Source organism: Salmo salar, chromosome ssa05 (genome assembly GCF_905237065.1).
Source record: "Salmo salar chromosome ssa05, Ssal_v3.1, whole genome shotgun sequence".
NCBI lineage: Eukaryota > Metazoa > Chordata > Actinopteri > Salmoniformes > Salmonidae > Salmo > Salmo salar.
Window position 1 is genome coordinate 53,213,859 of NC_059446.1, and position 13,448 is coordinate 53,227,306.

Consider the following 13,448-nt stretch of genomic DNA (forward strand, 5'->3'; position numbering starts at 1 on the left):
GAGTATAAGGTCCCATGATGCCAGTGATGTCTTAAAGGTGTGTGTAGCTCCTGTCAATGTGCAGGGGTACGAGGTAGTTGAGGTAATTGAGATTATGTACGTGCAGGTAGGGATAAAAGTGACTATGCAATCAGGATAGATAATAAACATAGTAGTAGCAGCGTATGTGAAGAGTGTGAAAGAGTGTGAAAGTATGTCTGGGTGAGTGTGTGTGGCGTCAATATGCATGTGTGTGTGTGCGTGAGCTTATGTAGTATGTGTGAGTGTGTATTTGTATTTAATAAGGGTCAAGGCAGCGGCTACTCTTCCTGGGGTCCAACAACATTATTAGCTGTACAGCAGTCTTAAGGCTTGAGGGTAGAAGCTGTTCAGGAGACTTTGGGTCCCAGACTTGGTGCTCCGATACCGCTTGCCGTGCGGTAGCACAGAGAACAGTCTATGACTTGGGTGGCTGGAGTCTTTGAAATTCCATCTCTATTGTGAATTTCCCTCAGACCCTAATGCTCACAGTTGAATTGTTGTGACACTAGGATGCTACTCTCACAGTTTCAACTGAGTGACATGCTTTTGGTTTCGAGGGAGCCTCACTCATCCATCTGAATGAACCCATGATGATGGACAACAAATACACATTCAGGAATTATTCCAACAGCAAACTGACCTGATCTACAGTGTTTGTAGCAGACCTGGGTTCAAATACTATTTGAAATCTTTCAAATACTTTGAGTGTTTGTTCTAGCCTGCTAAGAGTGCCATATTGGCTAGGTTTTAAGACTATTTTGCTATTGGTCCATTAAGCCAGGCAAGCTCAATCAAGCACAGATAAAATATTTTAAATGATTTAAAATAGTATTTGAACCCAGGTCTGGTCTGTAGAGTGGCGTAGTCTAACATTGTTGACAAAAGTGGCCTCTCTCCACCGAAAATAAATACAGACTTTAATCTACAATTCATAACTGTTCCAAATATTGCATTATTTATTAAAATTCACTAATCCTACCCTGAAATCTGCAAATACCACGACCACAGTGCATGCCCCTAGGTTCCAAACAACCAACAAAAACAGACATATTTACAGACATATTTTCATCATTCAAAAAGAAAAAGCCCTGTAAATACACAAGTGAGTCCAATAATGCAAGACTCTAGTGCTGGCATTAATTCAGAAGAACAGTACGCTTTGTAACATAATTAAAAGTGGTCCAGGGGTAGGGAATGCTGCAGGGTACAATTACTCATAACTGCCAATGTGATAACATGAAAGTCAGGGGATCACTGTATTGTTTAAATTCCAAAACATTTTAAATTAGCAGGGCCCTATTCAGAAGGGTTGTAATGTTTCACGCACGTATGCACAGACACACAGATACACGCACGCGCACACACACACACACACACACACACACACACACACACACACGAATGCACGGATATGTCATGTTCGTGCACACACATGCTCACATTAGCACACATACTCACCCCCCCAACACACACATAGTACATGCAAACACACATACATGCACACTCACACACAAAACATACATCCATACACACACAGATACAGTCCACGCAAGCACACATCATTGTAGCTATTGCACAACAGTAGTATGTTGAGTTTAAAGTATAAACCCTGTGTGACCGTAAACCACTACCTTACAAATGCCGTGTGCTGTGCGCTGATTGAAGTCTTGTAGTATTAACCCACGTCTCCAGGGTCAGGTAAGCATATAGTGCCTTCAGAAGGTATTCATACATACCCTTGACTTATTCCACATTTTGTTGTGTTACAGGCTGAATTCAAAATGGATTAAATGTATATTTTTTCTCAACCATCTACACGCAATACCGCTTAATAACAAAGTGGAAACATGTTTTTGAAGGTTTTGCAAATGTATTGAAAATTAAAAACAGGAATATCTCATTTACATAAGTATGCAGGCCTAAGTATTCAAACCCGTGAGTCAATACTTTGTAGAAGCATCTTTGGCAGCGATTACAGCTGTGCTACTTTCTGGGTAAGTCTCTAAGAGCTTTCCACACCTGGGTTGTGCAACATTTTCCCATTATTCTTTTCAAATATCTTCAAGCTCTGTCAACCATTTTCAGGTCTTGCTATAGATTTTCAAGAAGATTTAAGTCAAAACTATAACTCGGCGACACTGTCTTCTTGGTAAGCAACTCCCGTGTCGATTTGGACTTGGGTTTTAGGTTATTGTCTTGCTGAAGGGTGAATTCATCTCCCAGTGTCTGGTGGAAAGCAGACTGAACCAGGTTTTCCTCTAGGATTTTGCCTATGCTTAGCTCATTACGTACATTTTTTTATCCTGAAAAAAAATCCTCATTACTTAACGATTACAAACATCCCCATAACATGATGCAGCCACCACTATATGGAGAGTGGTAACCAGTAATGCGTTGTATCGGATTTTCCCCAAAAACATCACTTTGTATTCGGGACAAAAAGTGAATTGCTTTGCCACATTTTTTGCAGTGTTACTTTAGTGCCTTGTTGCAAACAGGATGCATGTTTTGAAATATTTTTTCTGTACAGTCTTCCTTATTTTCACTCTGTCAATTAGGTTATTATTGTGGAGTAACTACAATGTTGTTGATCCAGTTTTCTCCTATCACAGCCATTAAACTCTGTAACTGTTTTAAAGTCAACATTGGCTTCATGGTGAAATCCTTGAGCAGTTTCCTTCCTCTCCAGCAAATGAGTTAGGAAGGACGTCAATATATTTCTAGTGACTGGGCATACTGATACATCATCCAAAGTGTAATTAATAACTTCTGAAAGTATATTCAATGTCTGCTTTTTATTGAATTTTTACCCATCTACCAATAGGTGCCCTTCTTTGCGAGGAATTGGAAAACCTCCCTGTTCTTTGTGGTTGAATCTGGGTTTCAAATTCACTGCTCGACTGAGGGACCTTACAGATAATTGTATGAGTGGGTTACAGAGATGAGGTAGTCATTCAAAAATCATGTTAAAGACTATTATTGCAAACAGAGATAGTCCATGTGACTTGTTAAGCAAATTTTTACTCCTGAACTTAAATAACCTTGCCAGAACAAAGGGGTTGAATTCTTATTGTCAAAGACATTTCAGCTTTTCATTTTTAATTAATCTGTAAACATTTCAAAAAACATAATTCCACTTTGACATTATGGTGTATTGTGTGGAGGCCAATGACAAAACATAAATCTATATTCAATCCATTTGAAATTTAGTCTGTAACACAACAAAAATATGGAAAAAGTCGAGGGGTGTGAATACTTTCTGAAGGCACTGTATCTTGCCTGAAGCCACCTCTGGAACACCTTGTCTACCACACACAGCAGTAATACCTCATCCATTTCATGAAAGTAGAAATAAAATATGATGTATATTCTGTTTAGTACCGTACTGCTCCAATATCCATCTTCAACCAATCCTCCCCCTCCCCCCATCTGTATATTTCTCTTAAAGAAAATTGCAGTTCTCCCACACGCATATAGATTCTGACAATAAGGCCATGAGAGACTATATATACAACTCGTCCAGTCCGAAAATATCTCATTTTGCTAATCCTACCAAGCTTTTATAAAACAGCCATTCTCAATATCTGCCCCCCTCCCAAACCTTTCTTCCTCCCCCAGTCCTGACACCTGTTTTAGTTTTGAATCATATTTTTCATTTGTGGAGAGCATTTTAATGACCCATTGATTTGGAAGCCACAAACGAAAACAAGCCTGTCTGGGATGGATATTGCATACAATTCATTTCTCATTGTTTGTATTAGACAGGGTCATTTAGGTTAATTGAGTCTTGTTTGAAAATCCTATATGATATGTATATCAAATGTAATTAATATTAAAGGAGTAGGCAGCAGTGAGCATTGCCAGCCTAATGATGGGCAAACACAGTGTAAACAACAACAATGCCTGGCCTTTTAAACTGCCGGTGCAATATTAGCCGACGTAGCAGCTAATCGGACAGTCGCTGTCATCGACGTGTCTCCCTTTCGGTCACTGACAGACACTGAGTGGGGAATTATAGGAATATAGATAACCTCCCCAAACAAAGCATTAGGTTTTTTGACTGGTGGTGTATTAGCTAGCTAGGCATGTTTATGATACAGTCCAAATGTCTCATAACATTTCTAGCATAGTATGAACCCCATCGAGATAATCAACACATTATTCTGAAAATGTGTTCTACTGGTGGCATGTACAATGTGTAATGATCAAAGTGAAAACAGTCATTATTTTTATTTTTTTACCTTTATTTAACTTGACAAGTCAGTTGACAGCAAATTCCTACTTACAATGACGGCCTCATTAGCTACATGTATTAGCCATTTGCTTTAATGTCGAGCCCTTTCAACATGTATGGATATGAACTATTTGCATACGCTCCATAACATGCAAACAAGAAACATAAGTGTAGGTAGTGGAGTTGAATTTGACTTTGGCTAAGAGGGATACATAATGCTTCATACATGTAGCAACATCTCTGTAACAACTTCTCTGTAACTGATGTTGCTACATGTTTGCAGCAAGCCTCCATTTAAAAGGTTGAAATGTGCCTTTCATTGTAAGTGTTTGGTGGAAGTTGGATTACAAGTATTGAGTTGGCAAAAAAGTGGCACTTCACCGACTGTTGTGAGAATTGCGGAGTGCGCTGCAAGACAATGCTGAGGATGAAGGAGGTCTTGAGTTCCACATGCTAATTAAGTATGCAAATTAGATTTTATCAGCATAGGTTAAACAGCGCATTATGTTTTTTTCAAATCGCTCTCTGATGACAACCCTGAGTGTAGGTCAGGACAACATTTGATCTCTGACCTTTGTGGACATTTGCTCCCTCTCGGAAGCACTTCGTTGCAGTCCAGGGTCAAGTACATTTCAGTCAAGGGAGTTCTCTGAGATAATGAATTGCTCCTTGATTAATCTCGACAAGGTCGCCAACCGTCCCTCTCAAGTGTCCTTTTCATGCAATCCGACCATAGGTCCTTGTGTGGCACACATGCTGCTATTTTACCAATGACCTGACATTACATTTCATGTAATGTAATCACCGTGAGGAAACCAGTGGTAGAAATACATAATTTGAGAAACTAATCAATGAGTTTGTAGGTCACTGGTGTCAGCTCTTGCACAGCAAACATGGCCTCATCATGTCTTGAAGCTATGCTACTGGTACGTTTGGATATCGTACTGAAATCGGGATTCTCATCTATGACTTTTTGGATTGAAACCCTCGCAGCATTAATTTCCCATCTCCCAGACTGTCTGGATGAATGATCAGGCCAGTGATTGTCTGCCCTCCCGCCACGGCACAACAAATGTCAGGCGCACCACATAGATCTTCAACTCAGTCTCCAGCTCAGAGCCAGAACGGGCCTGAGCCCACAGTATATAAACGTTGTGATCAGAGCCAGAATTTTGCCAATTCCTCATAACCTCATCTGCAGATGGCACGTTGCCTTGAATCATACGCTACTAGGCCACGGCCAGAGTTCAATCTGTCAACAGTGAGCAAAGCAGTAGGGCGATATTGCTTTAGTAAAGTTGAAGAGAGTAAATCAACATTTAATTATCTGTCTGCCCATTAAAGCGGCATGGACGTTATGGCAGGGTGATGGAGTCGCCACAAACACACAGCGTTGACAGGCTTACAGTATGTGTTAGGGAGGTGAAGTACAATTATTTGTGGTTCAGTGTGACCATGCTAAACAATGTAGACTATAAAATTATATTTTTGACCAGGACAGACATAGGGTGAGAAATGATTGAAAAGGTCTGGAGGGAGACACTGGGCCCTTTCTCAATTATTTTTGTTCTATATTCCTCACATCCTCTCTCCTTACCACCTCCTCAACATGCATTGGAAAATAAGTTCTGAGAGGAGGGATAGGGGAGACAAGGCCTTTATCAAGATGTATAGAACGACATAGAAGTAACACGGTCTAAATGTCTGTCCATAATGCAGTTTATTCGTATATCCCTTAGAAACCAGGGTCCAGCGTCTGTCAACCCAAGACTTTAGCCGTTACGGGAAGAGATCCAAACCTCTTGACAAGGTTGCTTGGTGTTGAGTTAAGTTCGCTACATTACATTGCCACAGTATGCAAAGAAATTACCATATCAATCAGGCTAAACATACTTTTGAATTTGCAGCCCATAACTTTTTTAATATTTTAAAAATTTTTGTTTGAATCTCATTTAAATTTTCTTTGGGCCCAAACAATTTCCATTTACAGTCTGGAAAGTACATTTTGTTGCATTTGATGAAACCAATCATATGATTGTATTTTAAACAATTTCACAACACCATTCAAAGCTTTGTCAAAGAAGTGGTTTATTTCAAAGGAGACACTCGAAAAACCTGACACCCAATTCATAACCATACTAGACTGTAGTCTTTCTGAAAGCCGGGTTCCTATTCACCTTTTGTTGTAGGGAGATGTTCGATCTCCAACATTATCTTCTGCCTGGTGGAGATGCCTTTTATAATCTTCTTAAAGAGAGAATGAAAATCAATGAGAACAAATGTTTCACATGATTCATTTTTGCAGCTCAATAGCAGCACAGCAATTTATCAAAATAATTATGAACAATCTAACACTGTGGATTGCACATCTCGTCCTAGCCAATCCCAGGCCTTCGTTATAAGCAGCCACTGAAAGGCGCCTTGGGAGAAGCATTGATCTTGTCTTTCTATTCTGTTACCGTCACTCAAAAAAAAAGAGCTGATCAATCCAGTCAACTAAGTGGAACACTTCTCGATGTTTCTAGTTTTACAGGGGGAACTTGGTGTTTTCTGAACCATTAGCTATGACTGACTCTCCAGACAAGTCATTGATCGCAAAAGTCTGCTAGCTTGTAAATGCGAAGGCAATCATTTCACCAGGACAGAAGCACACTCAAACTGTCGTCATATCTGAACGTGTGACTTAACAGCTGTTAGGTTGAATTATCTTTTAATTTACTGCTTGGTCGATGTGTAATGATTTTTGGTCATATAAGGTAGCCTATAAGGTAGTCATATAGGCTGCCCAGTAACACCACAGCAGTAGTGTTCATACAGATTCTGACCAAAACACCAACCCCTCGTTCACATATTTAAAAAATACTTACATTATAACCAATGATGTATATAAACTCTGGATTGTTGATGCTATGTATTGGCCAATGAGAGGGTTTGAAGCCACCAGTCTGCCATATTGGCACTACCCAGAAGAAGCAGTCCTCCATAGGAATGAATGGAATTCTACAGTATTTCAATTAAATGTTTCAAGGACAAAATTCTATGTATTTAATTACTTTTTGTTGTAGTGGGGACAGCAACATTAGAACTTTCCAAAAATTATACTTTAAGGAACATTTTAAATGTTTGTTTAGCTAACAAAATATAATTTCAAAGTATGCGTTAAGGTGTCTGTAATAGAATAACAAATAAAAAATGGCAAAATGGCAAAACAAAATATTTTTTACGAAGTGCTTCAAAACAGCTCCCTCTGTCAGTCATGTAGTGTATAAATAAATAATTGGTTATACCAGGTATACATCCAAGTGAAGACTACCAAATAAACTATCCCCAAAATGACTTTGTAAACCAATATTCACTAGTGTTTTAATGTTTTACCACCTTTTTACAACCCTTTTACTTTTTCCAATGTTGTATTACGTTTGCCAGAAGGCCATTCATGTTTAGAACAGAATTGAGTAATGCCCCTTTCCTTATTCTGGATAATACCTCATACAGAGAGCGAGAATCAGGGGGTGCCATCAGAGAAGTAGTTATTAACCCAGCATGGAATAATATGAGCATCCGCTGTCATTTAAATTTCCACTCCTGTTATATTCAACAAACTATTTGACAATATTTATTTAGCATTATATTCACCTCTTTGTGTTACAGAGAAGGACTTACAGTTGAAGTCGGAAGTTTACATACACCTTAGCCAAATACATTTAAACTCAGTTTCACAATTCCTGCCATTTAATCCCAGTAAAAATTCCATGTTTACATACACTCAATTAGTATTTGGTAGCATTGCCTTTAAATTGTTTAACTTGGGTCAAACATTTCGGGTAGCCTTCCACAAGCTTCCCACAATAACTTGGGTGAATTGTGGCCCATTCCTCCTGACAGAGCTGGTGTAACTGAGTCAGGTTTGTAGGCCTCCTTGCTCGCACACGCTTTTTCAGTTCTGCCCACAAATCTCCTATAGGATTGAGGTCAGGGCTTTGTGATGGCCACTCCAATACCTTGACTTTGTTGTCCTTAAGCCATGCTGCCACAACTTTGGAAGTATGCTTGGGGTCATTGTCCATTTGGAAGACCCATTTGCGACCAAGCTTTAACTTCCTGACTGATGTCTGGAGATGTTGCTTCAATATATCCACATAACTTTCCTTCCTCATGATGCCATCTATGTTGTGAAGTGCACCAGTCCTCCTGCAGCAAAGCACCCCCACAACATGATGCTGCCACCCCCGTGCTTCCCGGTTGGGATGGTGTTCTTCGGCTTGCAAGCGTCCCCCTTTTTCCTCCAAACATAACGATGGTCATTATAGCCAAACAGTTCTATTTTTGTTTCATCAGACCAGAGGACATTTCTCCAAAAAGTACAATCTTTGTCCCCATGTGCAGTTGCAAACCATAGTCTGGCTTTTTTATGGCAGTTTTGCAGCAGTGGCTTCTTCCTTGCATAACCTTTTATGTTATGTCGATATAGGACTCGTTTTACTGTGGATATAGATACTTTTGTACCTGTTTCCTCCAGCATCATCACAAGGTCCTTTGCTGTTGTTCTGGGATTGATTTGCACTTTCCGCACCAAAGTACGTTCATCTCTAGGAGACAGAACGCGTCTCCTTCCTGAGCGGTATGACGGCTGCGTGGTCCCATGGTGTTTATGGTTGCGTAATATTGTTTGTACAGATGCACATGGTACCTTCAGGTGTATGAAATTGCTCCCAAGGACGAAGCAGACTTCTGGAGGTCTACAATTTTTTTGTAGGTCTTGATTTCTTTTGATTTTCCAATGATGTCAAGCAAAGAAGCACTGAGTTTGAAGGTAGGCCTTGAAATACATCCACAGGTACACCTCCAATTGACTCAAATGATGTCAATTAGGCTATCAGAAGCTTCTAAAGCCATGACATCATTTTCTGGAAATGTCCAAGCTGTTTAAAGGCACAGGAATCTTCTGACCCACTGGAATTGTGATACAGTCAATTATAAGTGAAATAATCTGTCTGTAAACAATTGTTGGAAAAATGACGTGTGTCATTGCTCAAAGTAGATGTCCTATCCAACTTGCCAAAACTATAGTTTGTTAACAAGAAATTGTGAGTGGTTGAAAAATGAGTTTTAATTAATGACTCCAACCTAAGTATATGTAAACTTCCGACTTCAACTGTACATCTTGTCAGGGGAGGAGTGCTGCGTGACTGGGTGATTGTGATTGCAGACCTGGGTTCATATATTTGAAGTATTCCAAATACTTTGAGGTTTTGCTTTAGGGTGCCAGGTGGGCGGGGTTTACTCTTTTGAGACTTTTATATTGATTCCATTGCCACAGGCAAGCTCAATCAAGCTCAGCTCAAATATTTGACATGATTTCAAATAGTTTTTGAACCCAGGTCTATCTATGCGATAGCTTGCGTGTGTCCCATAGCAACCCATAGCTTCCCATAGCATCCCACCACATCTTGGGTGATGACACACCCGTCTGACCATTGATTCATTGTCATCGATCAGATCCATTGATCAGTCTGGGTGATGGTGAGCACTACCACAAGGCTCTCTATAGAGGGCACCCCCAGACCCCCAGAATGTCTTGTTTTCTGAAGCGGTGTACATTTTGTATTTGAAATAGCAGCAGTCAATTAATCTTGATAATGCGAGAGCAGGGCCACATAACTCACATTGATAGTCCTTTTATTGTGCCAAGGGTCTGCTCCTCAAGACATGAATATGCAGTGGCAGAGACAGTTATAGTTATTTTAGCTCGCATGCCCTCTGAAACAAGCAGTCCCCCCCCCCCATTTAAAATAGGAATATAAAACCAATGGGCCAAGCCATTCTCCCATCAGTGCATTCATAAGCTCATTAAGACTAGATCGCCATTTCACCATCTTTAGACTGAGTATCTTCAACATGATCTTTTAAATCCCTTTATATTTCAATATAAAAACCAAGTGCAGGGATAGAGGTAGAGACTCAGTCTAGAGATACAAACATTTCACTCTCAGCCTTTCCTTCATTAAAATATAAATTCAATTTCTAACAAGGGACAAACTGATACATGAATGTACGTTTTCACTGGAATGCTTCATGGCAGTAAGTAATACAGTACTGTGTACCACCGAGTAGATTAATACGCGTGTGATGTGACTTGATACTTCCACACAGTCACTACAGCAGAGAGGAAGTGGCGGAGAGAGGGGCTGTGCACTGCAGGCGGTGGCACACTCTCTATGCGATTGCAATCATGTTTCACCCACCGTCTTGCGACTGACGGCTCCATATAAAGCATGACAAATTGACAGACAGAAAGGCACTAAGCAGTTATGTGAGTTTAATGTACTCATTGACACAGACATAGCTCTCCAAATAACCGTGATGAGCAGTCTGCTTTGTCAATAGCCCACGCCCCACTGCCAGACTATTATTTTCCAACATGTAAATACACATTTCAACCCGTTCAATCGTTTCCTGCTACATTTGTTCAGTCTTTTTTTGTCTTTAAACATGTTGATTAGGCCTGAAAGGAGTGAGGACATGGCTGCACTTTTTTTACCTTAGAGACGACTTTACATTTGAGCAGCCTATTCTTTCCAAATGACTCAGTGGGATGGGTAGACTATACACTGTTAGATTAAAAGGGGAACCTTTTGTAGTGTGTATCATTGCAATTGTTTAGGTAGAATTGGCAGAATATGCATTTGAAGCAATGCACCATTGATTATTTTTGACAAACAAGTTATTTATGCTGAACATTTCAACAGTTTTTTAGGGAGCATTAATCTAACCAAAAAGTGCACCATCAACACATAGATGTAAAATAAGTAGAAATAAGTAATAATTGAACATTAGGTAATCTGGTGGTATAATCTCACGTGTAAAATGTTTCATGGACATATTGTGATTTATGCCTAATGATTCAAGTGCCTCTAGTGGCACTTTTGAATAAGGGTGGTGGCGCTCGCTCCCACAACCGAAGCTTTGCTCAGTACCAAAAAACATCATCACCAGTGAATCTGTCCAACCACGCACAGGTTGCGAGTTGAACAAGCATTCAATTTTTAAAAAGCCATTCTGGTCGTGCACGGATTTTTTGTTATTGATTTTTCTAAAACTTGAAGCCAAGAGGCTATTCCTTCACTGCGCTACGAGAAAAACAGAGCAACGACTACTGCATCACGAAGAAGCTTTTCTTAAACCTTTCGAATATTTTTTCTAGATGAACATTAATTACCATTTAGACAATAATCATCATGATAATAACTGCTATTTGGCTATACCTACATTTTTGACAAATTTAATATTTCAAATCAGCACTGATATTTTATATATTTGAAATATGTAATGAACTTGCATGAATTCTGAAGAAACTTATTAAGAAACAGGTTTTCAAGGCTTCTTGTGGCTAACACCGGTCAGAGCATCGTTGGAGGCGACCAAAAGTACCGCAGGCGCAGTTCCCTTCCGCATTTGTACGGGAATCCACCTCGGTTGTTCTCGAGCCAGCAGACAAATAGCATCAACCGTAGGAGGGGAAGGGATACAGACTCGTGCAGGCTAATTGTAGCAGCCAGCATTCGCAGGTGTAACACTGATCCGCCTGTGTGTAACTCTGGGGTATAATCTTGACAAGCCGTTCAAAGCCTTGAGAGTGAAAAAAACTGGGAGAATGTTGCACCAAGTACAATGAGAGCGCATTTGTCGCAGACACACAAACCCACATATGACTCCGTCGAATTCAAATTTGATGAGCAACACTGAAGCGACTTTGGAATCTTAAAAAGTGGATCACACGACTTTACAATCATGCGAAACACTTGGTTGTCTGCCCGGAGTTCGATTTTGGAATACTGGACATCGGCCATTCTATGTCTCTTTTGGATTCAGTACTCTTGTGGGATGCCTCATGTCATTCGAATAGGTAAGTGTTATTAATTGTCTATTTATGTGTAATATAGACCGGCTATAGGTAAAGAATCTGTATTGTTCTTGGAGTGGAAATCCTATCTATTTAGGAAAGTGAGGGTCTCTATCTGTGCTTGTGCAGCATCTGTGGTTTTCTGAGTAACGGTCTTGCCCTTCATCTATAAAATATATATATGTTACGCTATTTTCAAAGGTATGCTTATCAGATGATTGTGTGCATCTAAAACAATTTTACAGATACTGGAGCCCACAGTAGTTTATATGACAGTGATACATTGGATTAAATGCTGTGCAACTATTGTGACTTCATGCCAGGAGGCTTCGATTCAACCACATTGTAGCCGATATGTGTAAAAATGACCACTACCCATGCTTGTTTGTTTTTCAACGCCATTATTTTCTGATAGTCTACTATATGTTCCCTATGTGGTTATCATGTGGCAATCGATATTGTCGATGGGTTATAAATACATCCTACATCAATACACATGATTCGTCTTCATCTCACTTCAGTTATTCATTTTGGAGAAGGTTGACATGCTTAAAAATGTTTGAAAAAGTAGAGAAAGTTTGCATAGCAATACAATATACGTATGCACAACCCAAACATCGTATTGTACTTAAGAGGGCAAATAAGGAACAACAACACATATTAAGGGGCCCCGTGTGCTAAGACGGCACAGGTGTCGCCTGCCTTGGACAGCCGCATGACGCGTAGGCCTATGGAGTGAAGGAAGTTTGTAAGCAACTCCTGCGTTGATCTCTAGTGCCTTTTTTTCACAATCTTTCCCCCTTTCTTTACCGTTAGTGTGATGACACAAGTGAGCACGTGATGCTGCCGCTGTCTTTTGGAATCACTCCAAGTAAAACAATGTGAGAATTCTCATTCTGAGCGCGGCGATACGATGAAACGTTTTGTGCCGCGAGGAGAGAGGGACAGAATGAAGATCAATACGTTTTTGTCCCAAGGCAAATCGCTTTTGACAAGTGGCTCGGTGCCATGCAGGACAATTACTCAAAATGGCATTAGCGTAGCATTAACGTAGCTTTAGAAGGCTCAATTTAAACGATGGAGAGAGATATGATAGGGCCCTGTACAAATGTGAATATTTTGTCTTAACAGATACCCTAACCAGTCATTATGTAAGATAGTGAAAAACATGGGGTATAATCTATTTTTCCCAAATCCAGTCCATTTGTTTTTAAAGAAGAGGCAGCCCTATGTCTTACAGTAAAATACATGTTATTACATAGTTATTAGGCTACACCATAGTCTAGTTTT

General features: G+C 39.9%; 1 protein-coding gene across 1 annotated transcript in view; it reads left to right on the forward strand.

The window, feature by feature from the left end:
* Window positions 1-11,210: 11,210 nt before the first annotated feature.
* The window catches only part of LOC106605119 (glutamate receptor ionotropic, kainate 3), a 120,792-nt gene continuing 118,554 nt past the window's right edge, over window positions 11,211-13,448 (forward strand). The window contains exon 1 of the mRNA XM_045718370.1: window positions 11,211-12,161. Coding sequence (XP_045574326.1) covers window positions 12,047-12,161 — 115 coding nt within the window. The 5' untranslated portion in view covers window positions 11,211-12,046. The remainder of the gene's footprint in view (window positions 12,162-13,448) is intronic.